This window comes from Brachycentrus maculatus, unplaced genomic scaffold (genome assembly GCF_059751285.1).
Source record: "Brachycentrus maculatus isolate JH-2025_06_01 unplaced genomic scaffold, ASM5975128v1 h1tg000419l, whole genome shotgun sequence".
In the NCBI taxonomy this organism is placed as follows: Eukaryota; Metazoa; Arthropoda; class Insecta; order Trichoptera; family Brachycentridae; genus Brachycentrus; species Brachycentrus maculatus.
The window spans coordinates 146,527-163,473 of NW_028281167.1; the positions used below are offsets into that span (position 1 = coordinate 146,527).

A 16,947-nucleotide genomic window follows, 5' to 3' on the forward strand; every position below is an offset into this window, starting at 1 on the left:
CAGATTTGTGAACAAGTATTTGGACGCACTTAAAATGTAGTTGAGAGAATATTCATTCATTCAATCTAGACTTAAATCTTGACAGGGGAATTTTCGATATGCTAATTATACATTTTTTTACACCAAAAAAACTTTATTTAATCACAAGTTTTTTTTTTAAATGAACAATTTTTATATAACAATTAACGTGAAAGCATTATTTTTTTCTCAGTGTTCGTTTGCTTCTTTTTCCAACTACTTTCGACTCATAAATTACCTATTCCGTTCTTTCCTCACTCATTCATTCCACACGTCCAAACTATCAAAACACACTTATTTCAGCCATGCATTCATTAATTCACCATTCGACCATGTATCATATGTTGTTTTGCCGCGTATTCATCGCAGGGATCGCATTTCGACTGCATTTAGTCTTTTTTTCCTTCTTTTGCCAACCCGATGCTTCGCTTTCATACATTATACTGCCAGTTTAGCTTTCGTTGATCATAACATGTATGTGGGGTAGTTTGTGATGAGCAAATTATAAAAAAATTAAAACATTAAAACTTTATTCAATCATAAACATTTTTAAAAATTAAGAATTCAATGAAATATAAACTAGTAAGTTCTTGAAATAACAATGTGGTTACTTATCAACTAGGTAAATAATATCATTGGTGAAACTGGTACAATTGTGGGCAAGTCGGAATCAAACCATGTTCCTTTGGATCCAGTCAGCGAACGAACTAACCCTGGAATACACGTCCGGCATGGCGTTGGCACAAGGGTTGCCCCAGGATACGATTCCCACTAACTTGTTGTCATGCACCAATGGACCACCTGAATCTCCCTGCAAAAACAAAACAAAAATGTTAGCTATCCAAAAATAAACCATTAATGATATTAAAAGGTGTTTTTTTAGAGGTAAAGATACAAATTCGAATTTCCCGCAATACATTAATGGTGGCACCCGCCGTGTTGCATGTTGCGCCATCTTGTTGAAACCATAGCTCTGTCCTATCAATGCCATTCAACTGAGGTACGAAGTAGTCAGTAATAGTAGAAGTCAGTAGACCGTAACATTCTGGCTGGCATCGTCTTAAAATCAATATGAGCCAATGATTCCAGCTGCCTATTAAGCACGCCAAACAGAGACTTTTAATGGATGTAAAGACGTCTCGACAAAGGCTTCTGGGTTTTTTTTACTCCTAATTCAGCAATTTTGCTTATTGACATAGCCATTAAACGAAAAATGTGCCTCATCGGTGTATAAAATTTTCCGTTGAAAAATAAGATCAACCCGAATATTGTTTTCAGCCAATTCACGAACCTACGACGCGCATAATAGTCATTCAGTATATTCATGGTGAAAGGGCAAAACGTACTGCCTACAAATCAACTTTCAACTGTCAAATTGACAGTCTGTAGAAACAATGTTTCTAGTTTAAAAACCAAACCTCGAAAAATACACATACTTATATATAATAAAGTAAAAAATGTTCCCAAGCAAAACAAGCATGAACAAGTATTTCTAAAATTTGTGTGGTAGTCCATAATATGATATTTAAAATGTATCATATGATGGAGTAACATACTATATGTTAGATTACCATTCCAAATAATTTTTAATAAAGCACGTTTTTGATACATACGTGACAAGCTCCCTCTCCTCGTTTGGTGAGAGTACAAATTTGTGATTCCACAACAGGATTTCCAATGCTCCACATATCCTTGCACTGTTCAAAAGAAATTGTTTTCAGAGGAAGTGTCTGAAGATTTTCTGCAACGTCTCCTGGGTACTGAAAATTCAACAAAAACATTATTTTGCTACCCACAATGATGTTAGTTCACGTACCCTATTAACACATTGTTGTCGGGTGGTTTTTCATCAACTCTGACCCTTTTTAGTTAACAAATCAGGGTCGTATACTAATCACAAGTAATTGCGAATCTAGTTTAGATCTGAACAATGTTTTTTGGCATCTCAAAAGTAAGCAAATAGAACGCTTATAAACGTCTCACGCTTTCTTCCAACGTGTTGCAAAAGACGCTTTTATGCGTTTCCCGCAAACAATGTGTTAAGAATGTCATGATGTATTTGACAAATACAGTTATTGGTATGTCATTTGTCTTCTAAGCACCAAAAAGGTTAAAAGTATATATATAGTTTACATCTAAATCTACCGATGTGTTCGAAAAAACCAGTTGGCTAGAAATATTCACAGCACTCCTTCAAATCCAATTAGTAAGTTGTGATAGGAAAAATTAAACGCAGAACTTACGCTTGTGCGTCCCCACCCGGTAAGGTTAACATCAGCATCGGCTCCTACTTCATTTAATCCAAGAGAAATACTGGATACCAGATCGTTGAATTGAATTTCTCCCTTAACTATGATGACTGCAACGTCATTAACGATCCTCCATGCATCGTAGTCTGCGTGATGTATAAAGCTTTCTGCTTCGTAAACTACACCACCAGAGTTCAGCAAATTTGTTCCTGCAGTTACAGTAAGGTCAGATGGTTTCAGGCTAGAAAAAAAACGAACGGTGAAACATGTATGAGTTTGGGTGAAAATCTGATGAGGGAATAGCACCTACTCCTAAAGAAGCCACAACGAAAACAAAAAAAAGTATTTTATTAAAGTAATCGTCTTAGAAAGCAATATCATAGAATGTTTCTTAACTATTACCAATAGAGCTATATGGAAAATAAAGATTCTATCACCATACCCCAATTGTGATCCAAATATCAAGGCGGGATAATAAATAGCCTGTAACTTAATTTTCTTTAAACCCAGGTAACATTTAACATCATTGATTTTTTTTCTTAAAACACCGTTTATGTGTTGAAAAAATAAGTTTATCTTCTAAATAAATATGTAGTACTGAATTATATACGAGTATTTGAGAGAACACCATTGATTATATAAGAGGGCTTGGGAATAAACGTTTCTTTTTTGATACAGTGAGAAATGAGGGTATGTTGGTGACACATTGATAACAACAACATAGCCGCAACTGTGTAGATACCTGCGAGTCTGGCAACCCCATTTTGGATTTGTCTCTCCTAGAAACCAGTCACTCACTTAGACCTACTTAGTAAAACTTATTTAAAATAAACCAAAGTCAAAGTACTAGCGGGCCATGTCTGATCATCTTCCACCACCTTAGTACACAACAGATATCTTCACGAGAACTATCGAATGGTATTGCTTATCATCTCACCCAATAACGCAGTGAGCAGCAGTCAGAACCGTCCTCTTGCTAATGATGGATCCAGAGCAAGCGAAAGCATTCGATACCCTGAGGACTATTTGATACGGAGCAGCTCCTTTTGCAGCATCTGATCCACCTACCACTCTCCAGCTCCCGTCATCACTACTCGGTGCTCCTGATAAACAAGACAATCATCAATTAGAGATATTGACTGTGTCAATCTAGTTAAAAGGATATATAAACTTGGATGGCCTGACTCTGGCCAATGTCTGTACATGAAGGATTCTCCAGTTCTTTGAACACGTTGCGTATAGTAATGAGGATTGCCTAGAATGACTGGTTGTGATCGGTAACCTAGATGGGAAGAGAGGGAGTGAAAGATCCCCACACGATGGACCGATCAAATTAAAGCAGCAGCAGGCACCTCAGTAGTTGGAGCGCTACGTGCAACGCAGTCAAGGGATAACTGGAGAAGAGTCATTGCTTCCACAAGGGTCATAACCTTCAGTATTGAGGAATAAGACAGAGAAGAGAAGAAATAAAGTCTCTGATTATTTTTCCTTGTCGGAAGTCAATACTTTTTCCTACTTTGGTTTTAAAAAATAAGGTAAGTACACTGAGACAAAACAAAAAAAGAATGATAATTTTTACTTGGGAAATGGTTTTAAAGTATATGTAGTAACACATTTACTGTTGAAATTAATGTATCAAAAAAATATTTACCAACAGCAAAAAAGTTTTGAGTTTAGTTATTTAATTTAAATTATTTTTTAGAGTACTTATGGAGCAAACCATGATACTTTTTTTGTATTATTAGTATACAAGAATTTTTCAGCTTACCACTGCAATGAGCCAAGATCACACAAAGGAATCCAATAGTTATTTTCATCATCTTGATAGAGTGTTTGTTTATAATATTAAATTTCTCACAACTTGAGTGGATTTCGAAACTCGTTTGATTTTTTGGAAACTCAGTATTCCTTTTTATACTAATTTAATCAAAATTTCAAGATCAACGCACAAAGAAAAATATTTTTTTCGGTTGTGACCGATAACGCATCCAATTTGTTCGTCTGATTGCGAATTTTTCTCTGAGTTCGATAACTTCTTAATGATTTTTTTTAAAAAGGTTAATTAAATATTATACTTACATTTGACGATTCTTTGTGTTAAGGTTACAAAAAACTGAAGTAAATCGCTATTCCAATGTCACCATATTTAATCTATAATACAAATGACCCTTTGTAGACATTAAATTATGTATGTATACAACGTTTAAAGTATGTCTAAATACTTGTTCACAAATCTGGATTATCTTCAATTGGGATATATTTTTCATATTATTTTTTGACATCTCAACATAGATGAAGAAGAATATGGAAGTCTGGGCATTTATTTACGACCGTCAAAGGCTCGTTTAAGTATAATTCAGGATTCAGACCTCACTTACAAATGAAAGAGTTTCTGCTTAATAAAAAGCTTGCCTTGTCCCACAATAGATGTCTCTCGTGAAGTCTATCGAGTTCAAGAACTGTGAGTCGAGATAAATCAATATATCTAGAATTCCCAAGAATTTGAGTGGTGTGGTTTTCAATCATGGCATGGGTAGAATTGGTGAATGTTACACGTGTGTAAGGTGAACATTTAACCCAAGCCTATGACGGTCGTAAGCTATTTCAGTGCCCAGACCTCTATCTTATTTTTTTATTTAAGTTTTACTTGGTAAATAGTGGTATTTACCGAGTAAAACTTTATTTTTTGACATCTCATCAAAGATGAAGAAGAATATGGAAGTCTGGGCATTTACGGGGCTGACGACCGTCATAGGCTGGTTTAAGTGATCACTTTACACACGTGTAACATCCACCAATTCTACCCGTTTTTGACAACCACACTACTCAATTCTCAATTCAATTGTGTAGTGTAATTGTCAATAATGGGTAGAATTGGTGAATGTTACACGTATGTAAAGTGATCACTTAAACCCGCCTATGACGGTCGTCAGCCCCGTAAATGCCCAGACATCCATATTCTTCTTCATCTTTGATGAGATGTCAAAAAATAATATGAAAATAACTCCTGTATCTCCAAAGATAATCCCGATTTTGTGAACACTCTCAAAATGTTGAGAGTAAAACTTTAATTGAAAATGTATAGATTTTACCACATAGTGACTGCCGAATCAATTAATGAAATTCCACATTCTTTTTCATCTATGATGAGATGTCAAAAACGATTTTAAAAATTTGTATGAAATATATTTTCATAAAAATGTTTTTAAAAATTGTATGAAATATATTTTCAAAACATTGCGGGCTTATTGATAAGAAGATAAGAAGCATTTTTTTACAAACATCTTATAACAGGCTAATGCACTGATCAATGTTTGAATCTTATCCGCTGCTTTGAAGTCAGAGGGCAGATAGTGCATGTACATAAATATTTTTTTTTAAACACGAATTCAATCAATCTGAGTGTGATTAGCTAAATTTAAAAAAAAATTAAAGTTTATTTTCTAGCGTTTTTCATGTATGTGATTATAATCTAGGATTCGGATCTCAAATAGTGAATGAATATTGAAACACTCTCCTTACCATCCATTGTTTACTTTGTGTAATACTTTGGTATTAAGAAAAGTAAATAATGTATGGTAAGGAAAGTGTTTTATTACTATACCACAAATTTATAGAAAAGTAAAAAATGTATGGTAAGGAAAGTGTTTTATTACCATACCACAAAGTTATAGAAAAGTAAAAAATGTATGGTAAGGAAAGTGTTTTATTACCATACCACAAAGTTAAGTGATAGCTTTTAATATACAAAATAATAAATAATGAGTTCCTGCTCCATTAACAGCTTCCTTAATCCCACCATAGATGTCTCTAGAGGAATTCTAGTGATTCAAGTAGTATGTTTTAAATTTAAACAATAAACATTGATGTTTCAAGAATTTGAGTGGTGTGTTTATCAATCAATCATGGGTAAAATTCGCGAATGTTACACGCGTGTATAGTAATTACTTAAACCGGCCTATGACGGTCGTTAGACCCGTAAATGCCCAGACCTCCATATTCTTCTTCATCTATGTTAAGATGTGTCGGGTTGTGGTCCCGTGATTAGCGTCGCGGACTCGTTCGAACTCGTTTTCTCGGTTCGAACCCACTCTACCACAATTTGATACCTATTTCTAATAATGAGCCGCTAAGGCTCACAGAAATAGTATGAAATTGAAAGATTTGAACACAAATATTTAAAAACATATAATTTTTTTTATAAAAATAGATATTTTTTTAAGTCTGTTTTAGGAGTTTCATCAGAGAGTGCAATTTTCAATTAAAGAGGTCATTCCTTTCATACTGACCGCTTGGAAAGAAAAGGAATTCGGTAAAAAAAAAATTAAAGATTATTTTTACGTAAAATAAAACAAGTGACCTATTTTTTTATTCTTAAAAATTTTATCCACGAATCAATCTTTGAATGAATCACTTAATTTTTAAAAAATCAATCCATTAATGAATCAATTAATCTGCAAATCAGTAAAGTGCTTTGTATCACTAACTCGTCCACTGCGTTCAATATATCGTGAACAGTGGCGAGATGCTGACGATAAATCAATTTCCATAATACTAAAACTATATAAAAATTTAAGAATTTACATTTTCAAAATCAAGCCCCAAAAGTAGAAACCATTTAAAAAAAACACAGCAATTCCTGAAATATTTATCTTAATTCTTATTAACAATAAATATGGAGTCGAACACTGCAATATATCGTTCCGAACATTTTCAATTTTTTGCCGACGGATGTTAGAGGTCAAAATAAAATATGGAATAAAGGCAAAATAAAAGAATGGGTGAATAATCAAGAGTTAATTTTATGACAATTGTAAAATGTTTATATTCTAAATTTTTCTCTCTTTTTTGGGTGTATATTATATATAAGGTTAAAATAGTTGAAAACAATGAAAAATGTATTAAAAAAGAACTCCACCGACAAGACACATAAGGTAGTCTCTGCAAAAAAAATGTTTAAAATTGTGATTTAAATAAACGTATTTAAATGGATACATTTTATGTTATGTTATGTTAATTTAAGGGTGAAAAATAGTTGAATCCAAAGAAAAGTTCATCTTCGAGATACCAAAATGGCTTTACAATACCAAAATACAATACCAAATAATTCTTTGATTTAAGTTTTGTACTAACATTTTTTGGTGGAACTGCATTTTATAGAATAAAATAACAACTAGGTAATTTTTTCCACATGAATTTTATATGACCAGCAACCGGGTTTCATTGCAACGGGCACAACAGAGGTCGGTTACAACTAAATCCGGTTGCTGGTCAAATAAAATTTATGTGGAAAAAATTACATAGTTGTTATTTTATTCCAATTGATTCTTACAGAACTGTTAATTTTTGGGAATGTGGTTGATAAAAGAAGCAGACGAAATGTGAGAAAAAATTGTCATGATCAAGCGACTCGTCTTGTTATTTACGCACAGAGCCATCTATTGAAGAATCCAATAAGCTTTTGGTTAGGGCTAAACGATGCAGGTCCCATCTATTTGACGTATACATATTAGGTTTGAGTCTGTAATAACTTGACAACTTTGTTTTTAAATGTATAGATGGCAGGCACGATACTTAATTATTCGATATACCTGATCTTGCACAAAGTTTTTGTCGGTCTTTCTCTGCTCCCTTTTCCAACTACATTCGACTCATAAATTTGTTTTGCCGTTCTTTCCTCACTCATTCGTTTCACGTGTCCAAACCACGTCAACACACCTTTCTTTATTTTATCGATAATAATAATTAATAATTACTGTCATAATTACTGTAATTATTGTGATCTAAAGTACACAATTACTGTAATTATTGCGATCTAAAGTACATGATAACTTTGTTTGAACCACTTTTTTTATTATTTATTATTAGTACACTTTAACCAACCGGTTTCGACAAGAACCTTGTCATTATCAGGGTATATTAATTTCTAAGACATTTAAATACTAAAAAACATTAAAATACTCATATTTAATTACATTCCATTATTATTACATAATTACTGTAAATTGTAAAGCGACCTGGAGGCAATTTTCCACAAAAATGGAGCTATATAAATAGGCCATACTCATTATTTATATATTTTTTATTATTATATCACCAAGATTAGTTTCCACAGCGGAAAGCCAACTATTGTACATAATACGCATATCGTAGCGAGAAAATCCTTATTCATGATACCGTATAAAATAATTAACTTTAATACAAAATTTTTCCCAAAGTTCAAAGGAATAACTGCTCAGTCATAGCCCATAGCCCGTATATACTTATATATTAGGAAAGTTATATTAGGAAAGTTTTACCCCAAAGTTAGTATCGAGCAATTTATCAAGGTGCTACAGCGAGTGGTTAGTTGGGAAAACGTAGAGTGGACCAATTTCAAAACCATGTGGCTACTACTTCGCATATATACCCGTATAATATACTCGTGTATTTATGCATATACATATATGTAAAAATATATATATAAATATAAGTATATATATATATATATATATATATATATATATATATATATATATATATATATATATATATATATATATATATATATATAATATATATATTTATATATTTATAAATTTATATATATATATATATATATATATATATATATATATATATATATATATATATATATATATATATATATATATATATATATATATATATATATAAATATATATATATATATATATATATATATATATATATATATATATATATATATATATATATATATATATATATATATATATATATATATATATATATATATATATATATATATATATATATATATATATATATATATATATATATATATATATATATATATATATATATATATATATATAAATATATATACAGTGAAACCTCTATCTATCGTTTTCAAAGGGACCTATTGAAATAAACTATGAATGCGGGGAAACAATGATTGCGGGATAAAGAAGTCAATACACAAGGAGATACGATCGAGTAAAGATACCGTCGTTGGATAAGGTCGGTCCCAATCTGCATAACCATTAGCAGGAAATTTCAAGAATACAAGTTTTAGATGTTAATAAATGTATTTATTAAAAAAAAATACAAAGTTGAACAGAACCCAAAGATCTTCAGACCTCTTCTGCTGTATCCATCACACAAGCTTTCGATAGTCTGTATCCCACACGTTGAAATATTGTCGTCGAATGTAACAAAATTCAGAATAATAAACTCTAGAGTAGTCTTATGAAACCAAATCGCATTTGTTTGCTAAATCATTTCCACTATCTCCTTTTCTCCAATTCAATATCAGTGAAGCGCCTTTGACGTAGTATTTTATAAAAATGGAGCTGTATAAATTATTTAAATTTATGTATGTACTCGTATTTGTAAAGCGCAACAATTTATAACGAGCACCTCTCATAACGAGTTATTCGCATAGCGAGCAAAATGTCCCTTAACGAGCGACATTACATTCACTCACATGAGAGCCAGTCAAAGTAAAGTGTTTTGCTTAACGAGTGTTTCCCTTAACGAGGAAGATTCTTAAACGAATTATGCTCGTTATGAGAGGTTCAACTGTATTTAAATATAAAATGTCATTCTTGTTTGCGCAGTTTTCTTCTTTTTTTATATTTATTTATTAACGAATTACAGAATAAGGAGTCATTTTTAAAAACTTTTTTTAATTTCAAATATCACACACATTATGGGCATTGAAAATAAGTAAAAATTTATTCAAATACACATTTTGAACATTAAAATACGTCTGCAAATACCAAATATTAATCACACGGTTTCTGCGAGCGTGTGTAAAAAATTAACCTGAATAAATATATGAATATTTAAACAAGAACATAAAAATCAACAAAACAGTGCAGATATTATTTTCGCCATTATTTGTATTTACATTTCTCATGAGCAACCGAAAAATACTTATTTTAAAATATAAAACATAGGTACGTACTTACATTTATATTATTTACACACTCAGTAAAAACAATATTGTGGAACGACTGGGCAATTAGAATGTATTAGGGTATTAGGGTAACGTTATAGTAATTGGCCACTGCCAAAAACTGCCTTCTTTTTGGAATTTTCTTCATTGATATTATTTTTTGACATCTCATCAAAGATGAAGAAGAATATGGAAGTCTGGGCATTTACGGGTCTGACGACCGTCATAGGCTGGTTTAAGTGATCACTTTACACGCGTGTAACATTCACCAATTCTACCCATTATTGACAACCACACTACTCAAATTCTTGGAAGTTCTGTATATATGAACCAATTTAGAAACCTTGAATCACTAGAACTTCACAAGAGACATCTATTGGTTAGAAGTAAAGAAGCTTTTTACTAAGCAGAAACTCTTATATTAGTATGTGAGGTCCGAATCCTGGATTATAATCACACACATGAGAAACGATAGAAAATACCATTTTCATTTTTATTATTCAAGCTTATAATTTGACCAGACAATTTATTTACAACATTTTGAGTGTGTCCAAATACTTGTTCACAAAATCTGGATTATCTCCAATTACAGGAGTTATTTTCATATTATTTTTATTATTTTTATTCTTCATTGATATTGCAACTTTAGCCATATTTTATCTTATTTGGGAATTGTAAAGAATAGTGTAATCAACTCGTTCGCATATACGAGTATTAAAAAATAAGTACTTGTACAATGACTAACGGTTTCGGAATAACCATTCCATCATCATGTCTACAGAGTACAGTTTACCTAATGATGAAATGGTTTTTCCTAAACATTCGTTATTCCTACAGTATTACAGAAAGTGAAGGATGAATGATAAGAAAAGATGCGATAGATGGCAACTTAATTTTCTTTAAACCCTGGTAACATTTAACGTAATTGAATTTTTTCCCTTAAAACACCGTTTTTCTAATGAAAAAGGAAGTTTTTTTTTTCAAATAAATATATTGTTTTGAAAAAAAAGGAGTTAAAAAAGTAGAATAAAATAATTTTAAATATTTCTTTTTTTTTCATTCGAACCGTTATCCGCACCCCAATGGTGCATATGGCACTGCATTATATAAACGCAGTGTTATCTTGATCGTTAACACACAAAAGTAATCAGCCCTCCGCTTCAGGTACCAGTCCAGGGTAATATTGAATAAATATTAGAGTGAAAAAAATTTTTAGACCCCCCTCTGGGAATCGAACCCGGGACCTCCAGAACCGTAGCCGAGCGCGCTGACCATTACACTACGGAGGCGGACTTTTAAATATATATTCTAAGAAAAAACAAATTACAATATATATTGTGAAAAAAAAATCTTCATGGAGACACGTTTGGCCCCTCGCACAGTCGGTCACTTACTGAGTCATATGTTTGCCAGTACCCCCTTAAATAATAAAATTACTGTAATTAGCAAAGCTCTCTTGAAGTAATTTCGCACGAAAACGGCGCTATATATACATTGTCCAAAAAGTAAATACAAAAAATGATTTAAAATATTTTTGTTTAAAACAACACATTCGTGTGAGAGATCAAAGTTTGACAACTCCACTCTACACTTCTATACATGAGTGTTTGAGTATGTATCTACCTATTCTTGTACCTTAAAATACTCAAAAACAAATTATTTTTACTCAAGACATTCCGCCTACATGCTTGTCAATCAACTTTCCGTATGTCAAGTGGAGATGGCTCAATTTACTAAGAAAAATCGCTTTGTTTGGTTTATAGAACAAAATGCATCAAACTCTTTTTTACAAAAAAATATTGTAATATATATTTTTTTTAATTTAATTTTTATTTGATAAAATAACTATTTCTAAAAATCTAATATTAAAAAGTTATATTTGTAATCATTATCTATTAAATAGTTAAAGAACTCTGATGAATATTATTTCTTAAACATTATTAATCCTTAAGAAATAATAATTTTCAACCCCTAATTTTTGTTTTGAATTTTTTGAAAGTCATACCAATGGATTAACTTCCAATTTTGGAGAAAGGTGGCGTCTTTTCTATTGATGCAAACTAAAAACACAATTTGTTTATTTTTATGTGTCAGGATCTCGTACTAATTTATTTAATACCAGACCTAATTTGTTATGGATCCTTTTATCTTAATCCTTTAGATTTGAGATGATTGGTTATGGTTTAAGTGCAATGAATCTATACTATAGGTGTCCCAACTTGAGATAAAACACATTTTCTTTGTTATGAAATAAAAGGGCAGTCTGAGTGTTGCCATATATACAGATTTATCTGTATTGATACAGATTTTAGGCTGCCGTTACAGATGACAGATATTACTCTTAGGTATTACTTTTAGTTTTAAACAGATTTTTGGAATTGGACATAGTATATGATAAAACAGAAGAATGAAAATATGTATAGATTCGAGTATGATTGACATGTGAAAATAAGTTCCGAAACGCTGGAAGGATTATTACTATCAAAACAACTAAAATGATCCATGCTACAAACTAAAAATATAATAATATTTTATTTCTAAAATTAATAAAAATGTGTGTAAAAATAAATTGTATAATTTGGGTTATTGATTCTATAAAGATTTTATAGAGATTTCTAGACTGTTTGATTCAGATTTTTTGGTTTGGCATAAGGCAACACTGGTGTGAGCATCCCAGGACTGGCATTTGGCTGTCCTTAAAGATGTTTCATCTTGAATTGAGACGCCCTGAGATGAAACAAGAATTTAATGTTTCTGTTCCATACATCAATGTTGGCGCTAGCATTCCGATGTGAACTGCCAGTTTGGCTTCAGCAGACGTATTCAAAACACCATTTATTACACTACTGCATTCTTCTCTCAATATTTTTATAACAAATTCTTACGCTTAAAACACCGTTTCTGTATTGAATAAATAATTTTTTGAAAAGAAAAGAATCATTGAATGGTAAGGAAATAAAAAAAAATATATTTTTTTTTAAAACTATCTAACTAACCATCACGTCGCTTCGAAAGCGAACAATCGAACGCCACATTACTCTGTCCTTGCAAACATTATTCGCCTCTTCTACATTCATGCATCTCCTCATACATACCCGACGATTATTACGACTCCTGACCCGGCCGCTTTCAAGTATGTGACATAGCTGATTGTGCCAAGTTTTCCTCGGTCTTCCCCTGCTTCTTTCTCCAACTACATTGGCCTCATAAATTTGTTTAACCGTTCTTTCCTCACTCCACATGTCGAAACCATCTCAACACACCTTTCTTAATTTTATCGATAATGCTTATATCAGCCTTGCATTATTTCCTTATTTCATCATTCAAACATATATCAAACATCGTTTTGCCACACATTCGATAAAAAACAGCAACAAAAAATATCCAATATACATCCTTTAAAAAATCGGTTGTGAAAAGACGTGTTACGAATGAATACTGTCTTTGCGAATATCCCCTTAAAACGATGAAGATAACACTGTGACAATACAATGCAGTACCCTTTGCACCATTTGGTACTGATAATGATAAAAATATGAAAAAGATAAAATATATTCACCCTGTAAGTGTTTTATCAGTGCTTTATATTTCTCAGTACACAAAACAAATAAAAATCTTAATATTCCGGGCATGAGTATAACAATGACGGCTTATTATTTACACAATGGGCGACTCCTTTTCCGTGCCATACGATACAGATCACAGGCGTCCTATCCACAAAGCCTATTATTATGATGGATTTAAATTCAAAACGAAAGCACTGACTACACGATGTAACAAGAAAACTGGCGCTACAAAAAAAATATGAAAATAATATTTTTTTTACATCTCATCAAAGATGAAGAAGAATACGGAAGTCTGGGCATTTACGGGTCTGACGACCGTCATAGGCTGGTTTAAGTGATCACTTTACACACTTGTAACATTCACCAATTCTACCCATTATTGGTCGTCAGCCTAGTAAATGCCCAGTAATGCACACAATTTATTTACAACATTTTGAGTGTGTCCAAATACTTGTTCACAATATCTGGATTATCTCCAATTACAGGAGTTATTTTCATATAATTTTTTGACATCTCATCAAAGATGAAGAAGAATATGGAAGTCTGGGCATCTACGGGTCTGACGACCGTCATAGGCTGGTTTAAGTGATCAATTTACACACTTGCAACATTCACCAATTCTACCCATTATTGGTCGTCAACCCCGTAAATGCCCAGACTTCCATATTCTTCTTCATCTTTGATGAGATGTCAAAAAAATCAAATAAAAATAACTCCTGTAACTGGAGATAATCCAGATTTTGTGTACAAGTATTTGGACACACTCAAAATGTTGTATTATAATAATTCACACACACACATACACACACATTAGGTTAGTTAATTAGATGTTATTCGAAAAAATAAAACTGAACACATGTTAACTAAGAATACTAAGAAAATTATATAAAAAATACGATAAAATTTATCCAAAAATTTGACTTTTGTGGTTGTCAATCATGGGCAGAATGGTGAATGTTGATCACTTAACCAGGCTATGACAAGTCATCAGCCCTTTTGATACCCAGACATCCATATTCGTCTTTTTCTTTTTCATATGTTGAGATTACAATAATGTAGTTTATGTATTAAATGATAAATCAAACACTGATTTTTTCAGTCTCCTAAGTTGTGTGATTAAAGTTGTGAAGATTAAATTCACATTTGTTTGAAAATGCCATAACTAGGCTAAACAACTGCCACATAATTGATATTTATGTGTTTTTTAATAATAAAATACAATTTCTTTAATGTTTTTCACAGATACTTTGTGGCACATTTTGTTTTAACAAACAACTTTGTTTAAACCACTTTTTATTGGTAAACTTTTTCCATCCGGTTTCGAATGTTTTAGAATTAGTACATAAACCCTGAGGATGACAAGGTCCTTGTCGAAACCGGTTGGAAAAAGTGTACCAATAAAAATTGGTTGAAACAAAGTGGTTTTATTTTATAATGTTAATAAAATACAACTTTGTAGACTCAAAATATCAGTGTTTGATTTGACATTTAATACATTAATTAAAATGGAGTCCTACAAATTATACGCCAAATCTATAAATAATAATATAATAAAACCCTTATCCGCACCCCAATCGTGCATAGGGCATTGTGTCTTATAAACGCAGTGTTATCATGATCGTTTTACACATGAAGGAAAGGTGATCAGCCCTCCGCTTCAGGTACCAGTCCATGGTAATATTGAATAAATATTACAGTGAAAAAATTACTTATATTTATTTCGAATCGAACCCGGGACCTCCAGAACGGTAACCGAGCGTGTTGACCATTACACTACGGAGGCGGACAAAATATAGATATAGATAAATGATAATGTAGTAGATTATTTTTTTATACTGTAAGTTTTGATCCATCCGGTTTTGTAGGTGTACATTATGACGTGAGATACAATAAAAGCCTTATCGACGGAGAGAGGTACCCATCGCTCGTTTGTTACATTTTTTATCCTTGATCCTGTACGAGCAACTATAAATCATAATACAATTTGACCGCGTTCATTAAACATCCATATTTATAAAAATAAAAATAAAAAGCAAAGCGTATATTGATTGACCGAGCTTTTAGTTAATCGCAACAGAAAAAAAATGTACTCAGATCTTGATTCCATCCCTTTTATTATTATATTTATTATTTAATTTAATTTATTGTGATTAAATTTAAATTTAATTTATTATATTTGCTTTTTATTTTTTTACAAAAATGTTAATAAAATTAGTATATAACTACTCACCAAGATTTTTACGTCTACCGGTTTCGAGACGTACCCGTCTCTTCGTCAGGACAATCACTAACACAGCATGCAAACAATACTACCCTTCACCACCATAGCACCATTTACACACTCAAAACTACACAAAATGTCTAACACATGCGATTTTTGGTCGACCCGAAGACCAACATGCACTATAGTTTTCAATACAGACATGCGTTACGAGCCATAAAATTAGACCTGTATTGCACGTTTGACCTCGGCTAGTATTGTTTGCATGCTGTGTTAGTGATTGTCCTGACGAAGAGACGGGTACGTCTCCAAACCGGTAGACGTAAAAATCTCGGTCAGTGGTTATATACTAATTTTATTAACATTTTTGTAAAAAATAAATAAGTAAAAATGACTAACCACAAAGTAAATGCTTTAAATATGAATAATATTGAAAATATTATTATATTTGTATTTTTGGGCGATTCCATTCGTAGTTGTTATTTGGAGTTGCTACGCAATGCACAGTAAAATAACATTTAGGAGTTTTTAAATCATATTTAAAAATGAAATTTTTAAATCATATTTTCGTATGGTGTACGGAGTGTGTGGAAGTTTTTGGCAAGGGAATGTAATTAACTATGAGTATTTTAATGTTTTTTAGTATTTTAATGTTTTTGAATTAAATAAACCCTGATGATGACAAGATTCTTGTCGAAACCGGTTGGTTTAAGTGTACTAATAATACAATTTTAAAAAGTGGTTAAAACAAAGTTGTTTAATTTTATAATGTTTATAAAATGTGCCACAAAGTATCTGCGAAAAACATTCAAGAAATATTATATTTATTATTAAAATTAATTTATTATTAAATGTCCGCCTCCGTAGTGTAATGGTCAGCACGCTCGGCCACCGTTCTCGAGGTCCCGGGTTCGATTCCCAAGGGGGGTAAAATAAATATAAGTGATATTTTCA

The 16,947-nt window shown here is 31.7% G+C and overlaps 1 protein-coding gene across 1 annotated transcript; it reads right to left on the reverse strand.

Moving 5' to 3' along the window:
* Window positions 1-534: 534 nt before the first annotated feature.
* LOC148302741 (chymotrypsin-2-like) lies at window positions 535-4,146 on the reverse strand. Its single transcript, XM_088271079.1, has 5 exons — window positions 4,036-4,146; window positions 3,205-3,370; window positions 2,262-2,508; window positions 1,632-1,778; window positions 535-829 (listed from the first exon to the last, which is right to left on the reverse strand). Exons 1-5 carry the CDS (start codon window positions 4,085-4,087, stop codon window positions 689-691), a joined length of 753 nt encoding a protein of 250 aa, XP_088127205.1. The 5' UTR covers window positions 4,088-4,146; the 3' UTR covers window positions 535-688.
* Window positions 4,147-16,947: the final 12,801 nt, after the last annotated feature.